Source organism: Anticarsia gemmatalis, chromosome 15 (genome assembly GCF_050436995.1).
Source record: "Anticarsia gemmatalis isolate Benzon Research Colony breed Stoneville strain chromosome 15, ilAntGemm2 primary, whole genome shotgun sequence".
Taxonomy (NCBI): Eukaryota; Metazoa; Arthropoda; class Insecta; order Lepidoptera; family Erebidae; genus Anticarsia; species Anticarsia gemmatalis.
In genome coordinates, this window is record NC_134759.1 from 6,083,576 (window position 1) to 6,097,950 (window position 14,375).

General features: G+C 36.4%; 1 protein-coding gene across 2 annotated transcripts in view; it reads left to right on the plus strand.

Annotated features, from left to right (window-relative positions):
- Positions 1–14,375, plus strand: part of Ptpmeg2 (Protein tyrosine phosphatase Meg2) — a 43,018-nt gene that overhangs the window by 5,630 nt on the left and 23,013 nt on the right. Inside the window, exons 2-5 of one of the 2 annotated variants that reach the window (XM_076123168.1) lie at positions 964–1,221; positions 2,132–2,353; positions 2,635–2,724; positions 4,165–4,305. In XM_076123168.1, the coding sequence (XP_075979283.1) occupies positions 1,129–1,221; positions 2,132–2,353; positions 2,635–2,724; positions 4,165–4,305 (546 nt within the window). In that variant the 5' untranslated portion in view covers positions 964–1,128. The remainder of the gene's footprint in view (positions 1–963; positions 1,222–2,131; positions 2,354–2,634; positions 2,725–4,164; positions 4,306–14,375) is intronic. The other variant, XM_076123169.1, reaches the window with a different exon arrangement.

Below are 14,375 nucleotides of genomic sequence, written 5' to 3' on the forward strand. Positions count from 1 at the left end.
GATTGAAAATTTTTCTCGTGCTTGTGTTTGTATTGTGTGAATAATGGGGCCAAAGTGTAGTCATTGTAGTGTTTTGAAACTCGATTTATGTGATTTTCAATCCTTATTAGGTTTTGGTTTTATATAATTAGATGGTATACTTCTGTAAATCGTTTTTATATACGGTAAAGTTATATATGTGCGATTTTCTCTTCTGGAAAACCTAAAGTAATCAACTACATAGTCTAACTAATAACCTCTTAGGGCTTGTTTTATCACGTAATCTGTGATTAACAACCTGAAATACCAATTGCATAAGTTTATGTAATAAACACGCCAAAAAACGTTACGGTTATTGTTAATAGTCACGTCAAGTGTGTTTTGTTTAGTAATCAGTTTCTTGTAATGAAATGGAAAGGCCGGAGTAGTCGGTCGAGTAGCAGTGGCGGCGCGTGCTCGCTCATACTAATATTCGGGGCCGGGTTCATCCGTGCCCACACAGGAAACACATCCCGGAAGAATTAACCCGCCGCGCCCCTCCCGTCTTATTTGCATCGATATACATATGCAACGATTCCGTCGTATATCGTATCCGTCCGCTCAAAGCCCTCAAGTGTCCTCTTCATTGCCACTCGGCTCCGACGGCCGCTTTAAACTTGAACCAGCCATGTATTAATTAGCAAGTTTCGCTTTAAGAACGTAGACCGAAATACATACCAAACTATTTTACTATATTTGCCACCTATCTGTGATCATTGTATATGCGTTTCTCTATGATTTTCTTTACGTAATTATTTCCTGTGGGGAATTTACTGTGTCCAGTGTTGGTGCACTGATTGAATTTGTTTGTTTCAAGGAAATAATATTAGTTACGTCAATAATGCGTAATACTGTTTAAGACTGTGGATAAATGAGTTTCTCGTCGTCCAATTCCTAAATACAAGTACCTAGCACTAAATTGTAAAGTTCTTGTTACTGTTGCAGAAATTTAATGTGCGTATAATTAAGATTATAGACACAATTTAACCTTGTTCAGTAGCACGCCCTTTAGTTGAGAACGTAATGACCGCGATGAAAGTGTGACCAAGTAGTGAAATGAAGTGCTCAACTATTTAGTGTTAAACAAACCGTGCATAATAAGGAACCAAAATGGAATTTCTCAGATTCAGATTTCGAGTGGATGAAGATTTTAGACATAGAGTGCGGGAGGCCTTGCTTCAAAAGTTATTGAAGTTTTTAAGGGTATAGTTTATCTTTGTCTTTCTGCATGATATAGCAAACCGTCTATGAAAATCAGGTGGCGTAGGTAGGTACTCCCGACAGGATCGAATTCGAATCTGATAGAGTCAAATTTGTGCTCATGTGGAATCGTACTCTGAAATTACAAATTATATCATGATTGATGACGCAAAACGATCGAATTAGAAATCAATCCTGTCGGGATTTAGCCAGCAGGTATTTCCTTTCTCATCAAATATTTATACAATATGTGATGTCGATGCTGACAAGTGGGATTCAGGCCATTCAACGACATGATGACTTGAGTTTTTGAGACAAGCACAATTGGCACTAGAATGCTTAGATACTTACTTCTAATATTGGGTTCATCGTAGGTAAATGTTATGTTGAATGATGTTATACAAACTGCAGAACCAAAAGCACTTATTTCTAAAATTAGATCGTCATTGTTTGACAGATTTATTGTTTATGCGAATAATGTAAATAGGTAGCTGCTAAACATAGATTGATTGAGTCCTAATTCGCGAGAGCGCTGAAATAAGCTTTCAGCTTAACCTAATTAACCGATTGATTACACCGAACGGCTGGTCGTGTGACCTCCGCCATTCAATTAGTAGGTAGGCGTACCGATAATCTACCCTTAGACTGATGTAAAACAGGTCAGGACTTTAGATTGCTCGTGGGTTGTAATCTAAATGAATGTATTTTTCAAGAATTTTGGGTGTGGCCAAGATTTGGCTACAAGGATTCCCCGTTCTTATCAGTCCTTTATGACTTTTCAGATATATTTAGCAGAAGCGGTAGAAAAAAAAGTTATCATTGAAATCATTACATAATAAATTCCATTATTTTTATTTGTGTGGATACTTTGAGAATAGCAACGGGTTATATAAGTTAAAATGTTGTGTTGCAGGCAACTAAGGCGTTTTTGGACGCGTTGAGTGAATCTGGTGCGGCGTGCGTGTCGCGAGCTACAGCAATTAAATTTCTGCTCGCGCGCAAGTTTGATGTGGCGCGCGCGCATGCGTTATGGCGGCAGCACGAGGCCACGCGCCGCCGGGAAGGACTCAACAAGTTCGAGCCTTTTGAGGACCCGCTTAAATCAGAACTTGAAACTGGGAAATTTACTATATTGGTGAGTATCACGTTACACTCAGTTAACGCTAGTATGCTATAAGAGTAATTAAGTTCGAGGAAATGTAGTAAGAAAAATGAGTAGGAATAAATAATCAAGTAGGTACTGGTTACGAACTTTAACAAGATTTATTAGTTTTAGGTAACTTAAACATCGCAGTCTGTTATGGTTTCGCTGATGATGAATTGTTAGTTATAAATGATTTATTTATTGAGTACGAATGATTTACTGGTAATAGTAGATTGATGGTTATATTATAACATTGCGTTTTATACTTGCAGCCAACTCGGGACGCAACAGGCGCTGCTATTGCGGTGTTCACCGCGAACAAACATTTTCCATCGCAAACGACGCATCAAACCACTTTACAGGTAAAATATTATACTTCGTTTTTCCTGAAAACGCGACGTAAAAACCAGAAATGGGTCGAATAGTCTCCCGAACGAGCCCTTTGCGCACTTAACCTTTTAATATTTTATTTGCATGTATGTGTAACTACGGAGAATCGCGGATAGGGGACGTTTCATCATATTGAATATTTCTGAGCAGTAAAACTTCATACATGCATAATATCAATGTCGGCTCTCGGCTTTGCGGCATTGATATAATATACAGTCGTATGAAATGTAACACCGCCCACTGTGCGTGTAATGTTACGTATTCCATATCAAACAGTACTCACACATGGTTCATTCAAATTTCCTTAAAATTATACTTATGTAATAAACATACAAGTTCATTGGGTATTTTGTTCGGATTCAATTCTCCATTTACGCAGTTTGTGACTAATCATCTTGTAACTTTGTGCATTACTCATTCTGCCCTTTATATGTGCCTACATCACAATGAGTTTCTTGATTTCTTGGAAATTATTATTCGGTTAAATGAATATAAATGCCCTTCACCTTAATCCGTAAAAAGTTTTCTTAGAAGAATGGCACACGCAGCAATTCAAGCGAAAATTCGTCGGTGATGATACCCTTTTTAGTTATGTCTACACTTATTTCACCGTTTCTTCTATTTGAGACTGGATAAAATATTATTTTCACTAGTTCAACGCTTTGTTTATAGTCTATTTATTTAACTTTCACTCGCTTTCCATCAAATCAGCCTTGAAAATGTCGCGGCTACATTACTTTGATGTTTCAATAAATATTGTTCAACATTTTGTTCTGCAACGGACATTTTAATAAGAGAAAGTACCTATATTATTGTATTTAATTAAGTATTTTGATGTCAAGAAATGGTACTGGCAAGTAGCGTTTAAAATTGCCTTGTACAGGGAGGGTCCCTAAGGTAATTAAATGAGCTCTTAAGACATTTGCCTTTTAAACGTAAATAGGTGTGTCGTACTTAAGTCTTGTTTCATCGCGTTAGTCATACAGTCATAGTTGTTATCACAGAAATATGCTAATGGTATTCAAATGAATAGTTCAGAGGCGATAGTCGCTACATATGTATATACTTTCCACCGTATTCTCAAAGTGGAAGAAGATCCAATTTAAACTGAATGTTGAAATTTTAATACCAGTTTCAGTAAAATCTGATTTATAATATTTTGTCTGGTACAAAAAGTGAAATACAGAATAAAGGAGTCCAGAAATTTGAAAAACTAAATCCTTACGTGTAATTATTTTGCGGAACTTCATTTCTTCTTCAATCTATTAAATGGTTTATGTAATCTTACAACCTTACATACATACATACAATCATAAAATCACGTCTTCCCATAGGGTAAGACTAGAGAACGCCATTTGGTACGATCCTTGTAAATCAATCTTGTTAATAAAATATTATTATATTTGAAACAGGGCGTCGTATATCAACTGGACGTAGCGTTGCAGTCAGTGGACACGCAACGCGCCGGCCTCGTGTTCATCTACGACATGACTGACTCAAAGTACACCAACTTTGATTACGAGCTCTCTCAGAAGATACTCACCATGCTCAAGGTATGTACAACTTATATAACAGCTATACAAATACGCCCTAAATTATTTCTTAGGTGTACTGTGTAGTTAAAAATAAAATAAATATGACCGGACAACTCACTCCAAACTGGAAGAGATGATTTCATCATTGTTCATGATAATACATTTCTTTGCTATATTATCACGCTTGGTAACTTGCCGTTAAAGGACAAAAATCGAGTGCTTATTTTAAAGTAAAACTTAATTGCCATAGGCTATATCGCGGTCAATTGTTAGGCTAAGTTTATAACGACGCATAGTCAATAAATCAAATACGTGCGATTATTTTGAAACAAATGGTTAATTTACATTTATAATAGAAACAGAATCGCTAATTAATCGATAAATAGTTTACGCCATGAATTATTTGAATGTTGTTATACACCTATGATTTGGGTACGATTGAAACAGTTAATTCATAATATGTTTCATGAGAATAGCTATCACCTTGCGGGGAAATATTGGCATTTGTGCATTCATATTATGTATATCTTGAATGTTTATCCTTTTTTTATTTGTCTCACATATTGTTTAAATATTGTAACTAAAGTAGTTCTCGATCATCTTTAACTATTATAAGTAACTAGCTGACCCGCGCAACTTCGTTTGCGTGTATCCCGCTACTTCGACAAATACAGTCAACGCACCAACACATATTGGATACTAATTTTAAATTCACAATAACTTCTCTTTCCCTTAACCGCGTTTAAAATATTAAAATGTTTTTTGGTTTCTGTGACTCTTCTTTGATCGCCCCCCCTATCAGTTTTTGCCCCCGCCGCCGCGGCCGGCCCGTACCGTGCCGCAATACTAATATCGTGATATCTCCTAAACTATATGTCTAAATAACACACTGTAAACTGCAAAAATAATCTAAATTAAATGCTCGTGATGATGAACTTACTTATTTTGATAAGGATATATGTATTATTGGTTATATCACCAGTTAAACATCACCCAACGAATTAAATGTTTTTTTAATACAGAAAAGTAGTTTTTGTGACTTAAATAAAAAAGCTGGATATATGTCATCGCGGACTTTTTTGTAGAACTAATAAAGACCAATGTTTTTGCAATACATTGTTCTTACTTGTATCCAACGGTATAAGCGGCGCACGCACAAATGCAATCTTCAATTAGATTTTTTTTCTGACTTCTTGGACATAAATCGCTATAACTCAGCTAATATAGTTTCAATGTATTTCAATTATATATAAAAACCTGTCGGAGAAAATACTCTTTCTATTAGTGAAAACCGCATCAAAATCCGTTGCGTAGATTTAAAGTTTTATGCATACGAAGGGACTACAGACAAAATGGGCGACTTTGTTTTATACTATGTAGTGATACTCCTTATATTTTTTGTCGCAACTTCTACATTAATATCCAATATAGACAATATTGACGCTACCTACATGAAATTTTGACCATGGATTATATGAGTAAAAGAAAATAATGTATTAAATATATTTATTTAAATTTCCAGAATATTCTCCGGTATCCCATCCTGCTTAGTGTCCTGTACTCGTCCGTGTTCCTACCCCACTCCGTTGGATCTTTGATACATAATAAGCCCTTTAACGTTCAATTAGCAATTCCTAATCAATACATTTTTATTCACGACACCTGTTCCTTATTTATAAAGTGTAATACACAATTTTATATTATGTTAGCATAGTAGCGGACTGTGGTTATAAGTTGACTACGTACATTCTAGCTTTTTAATGGCACAGTGGCTCTGCAGTTTACAAACACTTTTGTGCCACAGAGCAGGTACTCTACTTTACCTTGGCACCTGTAGGATAATATTATATCTTGTATTTACGATCATGTTAGGGGAAAAACTAATATCGAATTATTTTAAGTAGAAAATAGTCCTTTATTTCATACCTAATAGAAATAACACAAACTGACCAACGACATAATTGAAAATTTAAATAAGTAAGCTTTTTTGCCGGAGTTCTGTATTACCGCGATGCTGTAGCGATATATTTCGTAATTTACAATTTTAATATTAATGACGTCTATAACGGTAGTATCACGAAGATTTTTTTCCTAAGACGAGGAGTGCTCAAGGGTATTTGCAATTCCAAAATTATAATTACTTGTCTCGTGTTTGGAAATACGGTCAGTCGCTGTTACATGAGACCAATAGCGAATAATGGGTGTATTTGTAACATCTTTGCACTCCAATGCGTCCAATAGGACGTGCGTTCCGAGACACGGATATGCATATGATGGTCACCCATCCACAGAGCAACCTCGGCAAGCTTAGCTTAACGTCAGAGATCGTACCACGTGACTGTTGTTAACTAAGCTCCTATTTAGTATTGTGACGTCTATCATGTTCGCTTCTACTTTCTATGCATGACAGTAAACTGTTATTTATGAAACAGTGGCGACTTGAAGAGGCATCTGCTATAATGCCGTCTATAATGACACATAATTTAACATTTGCAGATCACTATCGTAGAGAGAGGAGCTATTAATTGCTCTAAGATAAGATAATTGGCTGTCGTTTTGATGATAGTATCGCACAATAAATGGCGTGAAACTTGCTTAGAAATGTGAAATTCCTTTTGTCTAACAACTAAATAAAGAGCCTTTTATGCAAGGTTCGTAAGTGGCTGAGGTAAACAAGATTCAGAATTAAGAACATAGACGACCCGCAGGATTATGCCGCCTATTTGATACAGCTACATCTTTTAGAAGAGGTAGATAAACCGTGGCAAAGCTCCCTACTAAGTTGTCGGACTATATTAGACGGGCAGATGTATTTTAAAAGAAATGAAATACATTTGAGAGAAAAAGCGCGAGTGATGTATTTTGTTCAAACTTTACCGAGAAATGCTACTAGTTTTCCAGCGAAGTTTCGCTGTTATTTCTTTTTATACTTCGAAGTTTGTAACTGTACATCTAAAATAAGAACTTCGTTTCAAAACAGATTATTCTAACTAGACCATTGGTCTCAGGTCCGCATGGATTTGTACCTGCGGTAGTTGCTTGAAGACAAAAATCGTTGAGTATCGGAGGTTTTAGAAGGCTTGTATGTACGTGTACGAAACCTTTACCGAGTTAGTATTATAATTCGACTTATATGTATAACCATAATTTGAATTCGCCTGTCATAGATTCAGAATAATAGTTTAGCGTATAGTATCAATTTGATTATTATTATCAGTTACCTATTTCATATCGTATCGGATAACATCGATTAATCTTCCAAATATGGTTTCAATACATACACGTATGTATCTACTAATACTAACATTGTAATTTCGTTAGAAGCCAACTTCATGTCACAGTTTACATCCAATAGTTAATACGTAATCAATGTTTTAGGGCGAAATGTAATTATAAACTGAACGGTATGAGAATTTGCAAATCGGATTGTTACTAAAGTACTTAATTAATTTCGTACTAATTGAACTATTAGTATTCGTTATGCAATTTCGCACTAAACTAAAATTAGAGAGCTGACGGGGTAATTAATAATCATAATGAAACAAAGCTGCTAACTGTATCTGTTTTTGTTTGTTTTTTCTAAATGATGCAACGGATTTTGATACGCTTTTCATTTCAGTTTAGAGGATTACTTGCAGAGAAAGTAGGGCCAAATCCGGACGGACTTTGTCTTCGTCACTAGTATTATTTGGCCTCTGTTTGACCTTGTTTGAAAGACGGGATGTTTTTAATGTTCTATATTTATCGCGTAGGTATACCCTCTTGTTCGTAATTTTAATATCGAGTGTACGGTATGATACAGGCAGCGCACTTCAAGCGAGTTTAATTTTATTAAGCTTGCCGTTCCACTACACATACGTGTGTAGGCATCGTAGACGTGTTATTGGCTTTTTAAAGCGAAGGCTTTTACGAAGGACATCATGTTATTATTAGATAGGATAATGTTAAAAAGTTATTAACAACGAGGAACTCGTGGCTTAGTTACCGACAGCCGCGCGGATCGATCTCTGAGGTTAAGCCATGCTTGCCGAGGTTGTTCTGTGGATGGGTGACCATCTAACACATATCGAGTTCCTCCGTGTTTCGGAAGGCACGTTAAATTGTGGGTCCCGGCTGTCATTTCGAAGATCTTTGACAGTCGTTAACAGTAGTCAGAAGCTAGAAAATCTGACAACCAGTCTTACCGAAGGGTATCGTGTTAAATCCCCCGTAACTGGGTTGTGGAGGTGAGATAGGCAGTCGCTCCATGTAAAAAAACACTGGTATTCAGCTGCATCCGGTGAGACTGAAAGCCGACTCCAACATAGTTTGGAAAAAAGGCTAAGCTGATATAATGTTAAAAAGTTATTCGTATTTTCAAAAGAACGGCTTAAACTATAGGAACATGTTGCTACACAACTATAACAGGATTTTGCAAAAGCCAAAGGGTTGTTACAAAAGGGTTGGCTGAAAAGTTCAAAGCCTAGTATTTGGGGTATTAAAAGTTCTAAAATCGATTTCCAGTATAAGTAGATACTTCGGCGTGTAACCCAGGACTGATTTCTGAAGCTGGTTTTGTCCTCTCATCCTCACGTATCTATTACTATTGAAAAAATTACTGGCTTAATATTTTTATGCAAGTAGATAAGTACTTACGAAAGAAAATGGCTGAGCTGCTGAAGCTAGGTCAAACGTTCTCATTAGAAGGTAGGTAGTCGATGTCTGGAAACAGATGTTCCTCAAGATTGTTGCAAAGTTTCACTGTGTCAAAACTGGGATTTGAAATATAAAATGAAGTAAGTAATAAGAAGCGTTCTCGTTCCAATTATACCGAACGAAAATACGAAATTTGTTGTTTGATTTTTTTCTAATAAGTATTACAATAAATATCGGCTGTATTCGGAGATTTCGGTAGTCAGCCAGTATTTTAGGGTACTCTGAAGTAATAGCCTCTGAAGTAATCTGAAGTATGACCAACAGTTACTATATTTGTTGGTAAATTTGCTGAAAATTTGTCAATCGATAGCAGTGCATTTCAACAGCCACATTAAGTAATTACTGTTTTATTATATGTATAGATTATATACCATCTCCACATTGATTTCTGTAGGTCTTAAGTCACAATTGGGGTTGCTGCGTAAATACAACAAAATCTGCCTATTAATATTACGAAGAGAAATCCGGAGATAGAGACGGTACTAAGCATCTAAGATAGTGTTTTACACATTTTTATCACATCGTAATTTTTAACAAATATTCTACTGTCTAGGGAAATCATGTACGCTCAAGTCTAATTTAATTATGAACACTTTTCTGGCTGAGGTACTCGTACTCTGTGTTGAATTCACTTTATGATCAAAAGGATAAAAACACAAGCGTTTAAAAATAATATTGCATTTTCCAAAGAAAAAGCGAGACTCATATACAACAATTTACCGTTAATCATAAATAATGTATAAACTGATATAGATTAAATAGTATCGATTTAACTTAATCAAACAGGCTAAAGCGGCCTAAATATTTATTAATGAGTTACACCACTGGCTCTTATCGTAATTCGCATTTCGGTGAAATCTTGCGGCGTCTGCCAAAACTCGACTGACCTTCGAAGTTTTGTACAAGCGATCCTCAATAAAACTGATCCTTATTTCACTTACGATTGGTTCGTGTCACATGAACAAAGCTGGGAGCTGATTTAATAAATCGTTTTAGGTCGCAGCAATTCGAGGAGATATACCACTTAAACTACAAGTTTTATCAAACATCGCCATCTATTTATTATCTAAATAAAAAGCGTTTAAGTATTTTTAATACAAAATGGAATATAACCCTTAGGTGGGTGGTGATGATAGAATATTGCGAATTCCCACGCATCTCGTCGACATCGCCTATATGTGTCGCAAAAGTTTTAAATTCAATATTTTATGAAAAATGTTTCCGTTCTCGGAATCAATAACGTGCGTTGCGAATACATGGAAACATACTTACTGGAAAAACCTTCACGGAAATCAATATAAATCGAGCTTTGAGTATATGTTTGTTATTCTCGACTCAGCAAAAACGTTTCTGGTAGTGAGAAGCAACTTATATTATACCTACTTAGTTCGTGAATTTTGTATTGATTTTAGTAAAAACTAGTGGAATAAAATCGAAATGGAAATATTACAGTTATTCTAATAGAAGGGTATAATTATGTAGGAAACCGATTCCTATCGGATAAACGACATGAAAAACAGAAAGGATCAGGCCTTAAATTTAACGGGGTACAAGTTAAACTAATTTGCTATATGTTAATAATTTCTACGTCCGCCTTTTTAGATTGTTTTTTTTTTAAGATTAAGTTTTTCTTGCAGCATATAATAACTTTACATATTATTATACGAACTCTTGCCAAATGTACAAGTTAAATATGCCGCGAAAACTCACTGCCGCTTCTATGCTATATACGCTGAAATTACAGATACGTATTATATTTTTGTATATTCAGCTGTTTAAATATGTCGCAGTGGTTTGTTATGCGGATGTGGTAATACTGATAATCTCGCCTAACATTTTAAGAACGTAAATAAATCTAGGACGTCCAGTTCCATGCTAATACTACGAAGGAACTCTAGTATTGTTCAACATTGAAAAATCCATTGACTTTACACCAGCTTTTCATACCCGTGATTACAAAAGCCGCTATGACAGCTAAAGGTTTCGCGTAGGGGTATGTGTATGCGTTCATGTGTTAATCCACAAACAATATTGAGGATTAGTTTTACCAACAGCATATTATATGTTGTACATTTTTTAAACGTTAATTTCGATGAAATTGAAACAATAACATTCGTTAAAACTACGGGATAAACAGTAGGAATAGAGCCTTTGTTACCGATACGTATACATGCATATTGCTTACGCCTCTAAACTCTTAAGCGCACATAAATTATAAACATGTTCGGAACTATATCGAGTTAAAAGTTTCCGTTTCAGGATCAGTATTTCTCGTTTCAGCGGACTCATCGTGTACATTCAAATTCGTAGCTTCATTTTCCCGTAGCGCGGTGGGCGGATGAGAGTCGTAGTCCTCCCGTAGCCGCCGCCCGCCCCTACGCCGCGCGCGGCCTCCCGTCGCCCGACCGAGCGAGAACTTGACGTCAGTCGAGCTCGCTCCGCCGACGTGAACGTACGCTTACGTAACGTCGTATTGCGCGTCTATTTTGCGCCGATACCCGGATACACACCTCGTGTTTTCGTGCTATATAAATAAATAGCAACAATCTAATCAGTATATTCTCTTCGGATCGGTGTGCTGTGACTTGGATGACACCATCTTACTGTTAATGAGCGTTCCGCAAACAGGTGGCGATTGCATATCAGTGCTATTATTGGTTGTTGTGCCCATCGAGTGGTGTTCGGTGCCAGTGTCTATTACCCGCGGTGGACGGAGGTGCATTCATTTGCAGAGCTCGTTCGCCCGGTCATAACGACAGTTTACGGTGAAGTAACTGCGGATCGATAGTAACAGCTGAGCCGATTGTATTCGCTGCCCGCAGTGCTTATCTAAGGTAGGCTGATAATATTGTCTCATTGACCTATTTTATCTTTACGATTGTCTAACAGCGTATCACGTAGGGTTTCATATGTAGTTAGAGAGCATTTTATTGTCCACGACTTACCAAATATGTACTGGGACATTGCAAAATACACAAAGATGAGTCAAACCGTATTCTGTAGCATGACTCGTATAATTAACTGCAATGAAATATTTGTAGAAAACAATTAATAAGTTGTTATTTTGATACCATTCGCAAACATAAGCACAAACACTTTCAACAACACACACTGTTCATAGTTGGCAAATTGTATTGTTCTCCGCAAAGTACCTGTCTAGTGTATCTATGTTTGTACGCTCCTTGATGTGTTACGTGTTGTACTATTTACATTCAAAATATACTTTAAGCCACTCCATTTGTTTGATCACGTATAAGTATGACTAAACTGTTATCAAACCCTGCTTCTAGACAAGTACTAATAATAAAACTGTGTCGTAATTACTCAGAACTCCACATTTGACAACTCAACAGTGATTTAAATAAATAATTCACAATACTTGGGTTTGTTTACCCACTTCTCTTCCTTAAGTTAGTCCCAACCCTCCGAGGCATTAACTCAACACTGTAATGTTTCACAACAAACGTCGAACTTAAGTGAAATGTTCATAAAGCGAGGAGTTTGCAAATAGATATGTTTGACGCATTAGTTAAATTCTGTATATCGAGTACAAATTGCGTTAACATCGTCCTTGTTTAGTCTACTATTAAAACCTAAATTCCGAAACAAATATTTTGCATCCAATTAATAAGTACTCTCAATATGCGATCGACGTTCGTGGAGTATCGCATATGGGTCGTGAAAATGTTATTGCGTTGTATTATCGTAGCTATTAATCGATGAGCCGGTGTCATCAACTCGTCAGCGTGAAGCGTGCTCTACGTCGGAAGTTACGACACGTCAGCTTTTCAACACTGTTAATTGGATAATCTCGTACGATTTTCCAATCTATAACATCATAATCAGGCTGTACTGAAACATACTCTCTGTGTTGTTTACAACACCATTATACTGGTGATAATTACAACACATTAACAGCATTTTCTTAAAAGCTGACAAGGCCATTTGCGGTGATTTCCTCCTCACGCTAATGGTTGGACCTTCTGAAGAATAAATGCTGTTGTAATGAAAGGTTTTCTTGTTTGGCGGTACTATAGTTTCCTTTTCTTGGTTACTATAGTTTGCTAAGCATAAAAGTCTTGACTACTATTTCGCCTGAACAGAATACTGAATTCAGCGTTCTCTGAAAACGCTTATTATATATATATTATAGAAAAATATATATTTTTGTACTTACGACCGTAATTAGTGCATTATTAGTGCAATCGCATCTTCATTGGCTTTACAATAACATGCATTAACCCGCATGACCTCAAAAGGATGAACATAATTGAGTGATGTTCTCGATTATGAATGAAGTTGTTTTGGATTGACACTTGAACAATATAAACATTGTCATTATAATTGTGTCGTCAGAGCTGCGATGCATATTGATGTTGATTCATAATTCACCTTTCTTATCTTGGCACTAGCAATATTTATAAACAAAACACCGCTTCGTGTTGTCGCGCCGGTCAATTAATGTTCAAGGGATAGAGACTACGCAAACGACTGTTGTTTTGCGCACTCAATCGTGATCGGATCAATGTTGATATGAGACAGAATCGCAGAGGCCGTTGTGGGCTCGCCGACCAGTCCTCAAGAGCAAGGTCATGTCGGCGCGAGACGCCGGCCGCCGCTTCACATAGCCTCTTTATCGTCTTTGTAACATTCCTCACAAGCTTAAACCGTTTATGGCTTTACCGACCTTAAGACTTTAATTCGTCTCTCGATTACTAAGTAAAATATTCGACGACAAGAATTTAAAGTGATATCGAATACCTATAGGAAGTGTTGTTTACTTTTTATGTCAACAATCTTGATTATTTCTTAGAAGATATAAAAGTCTTTAATCTTATTATTTTAAGTAAACAGCAGGCAAGTTGATTTATTATGTTGATATAATTATTGTTTACCTTTGGATCTTTTATGTTGATTTAGTAGCAGATTTTCGTTCATTGACTGTATACTGATTGCGAAGTGTAGCAATTTTGTGTATAATCGATTCAGTAAAGTAGGCTATCGTGAATTTGAAACGATTTGTAATAGACTGTTCTGGGATGGGAGAAATCTTTGAATTAATTGAATCATATGCGTTGATCCGCAATCGAAGGTTGTTTGTCCATTCACAAAACATGTTGCGGTGCGGCGAAATGTTTTCCACTTGATAGTATTCTACATTGTGGAAACCGGTGGGATGTTGTTATTTTACGTCGATATCGTTGGATCTTCACCTTGAAGTCACGTGTGAATGGCGCGCTGACTCACGGCCTCAGAGCCGCGGTGTTGGCTAGTAAATACAACTCATCTATTGCGTAGTTTCTTTGGCTTGTACAATCATCTCGATTTGATATGGATGTCATATTATTTCACGTGTTTACAACACAATCACTCTCCTTGATATCTCTATAGAA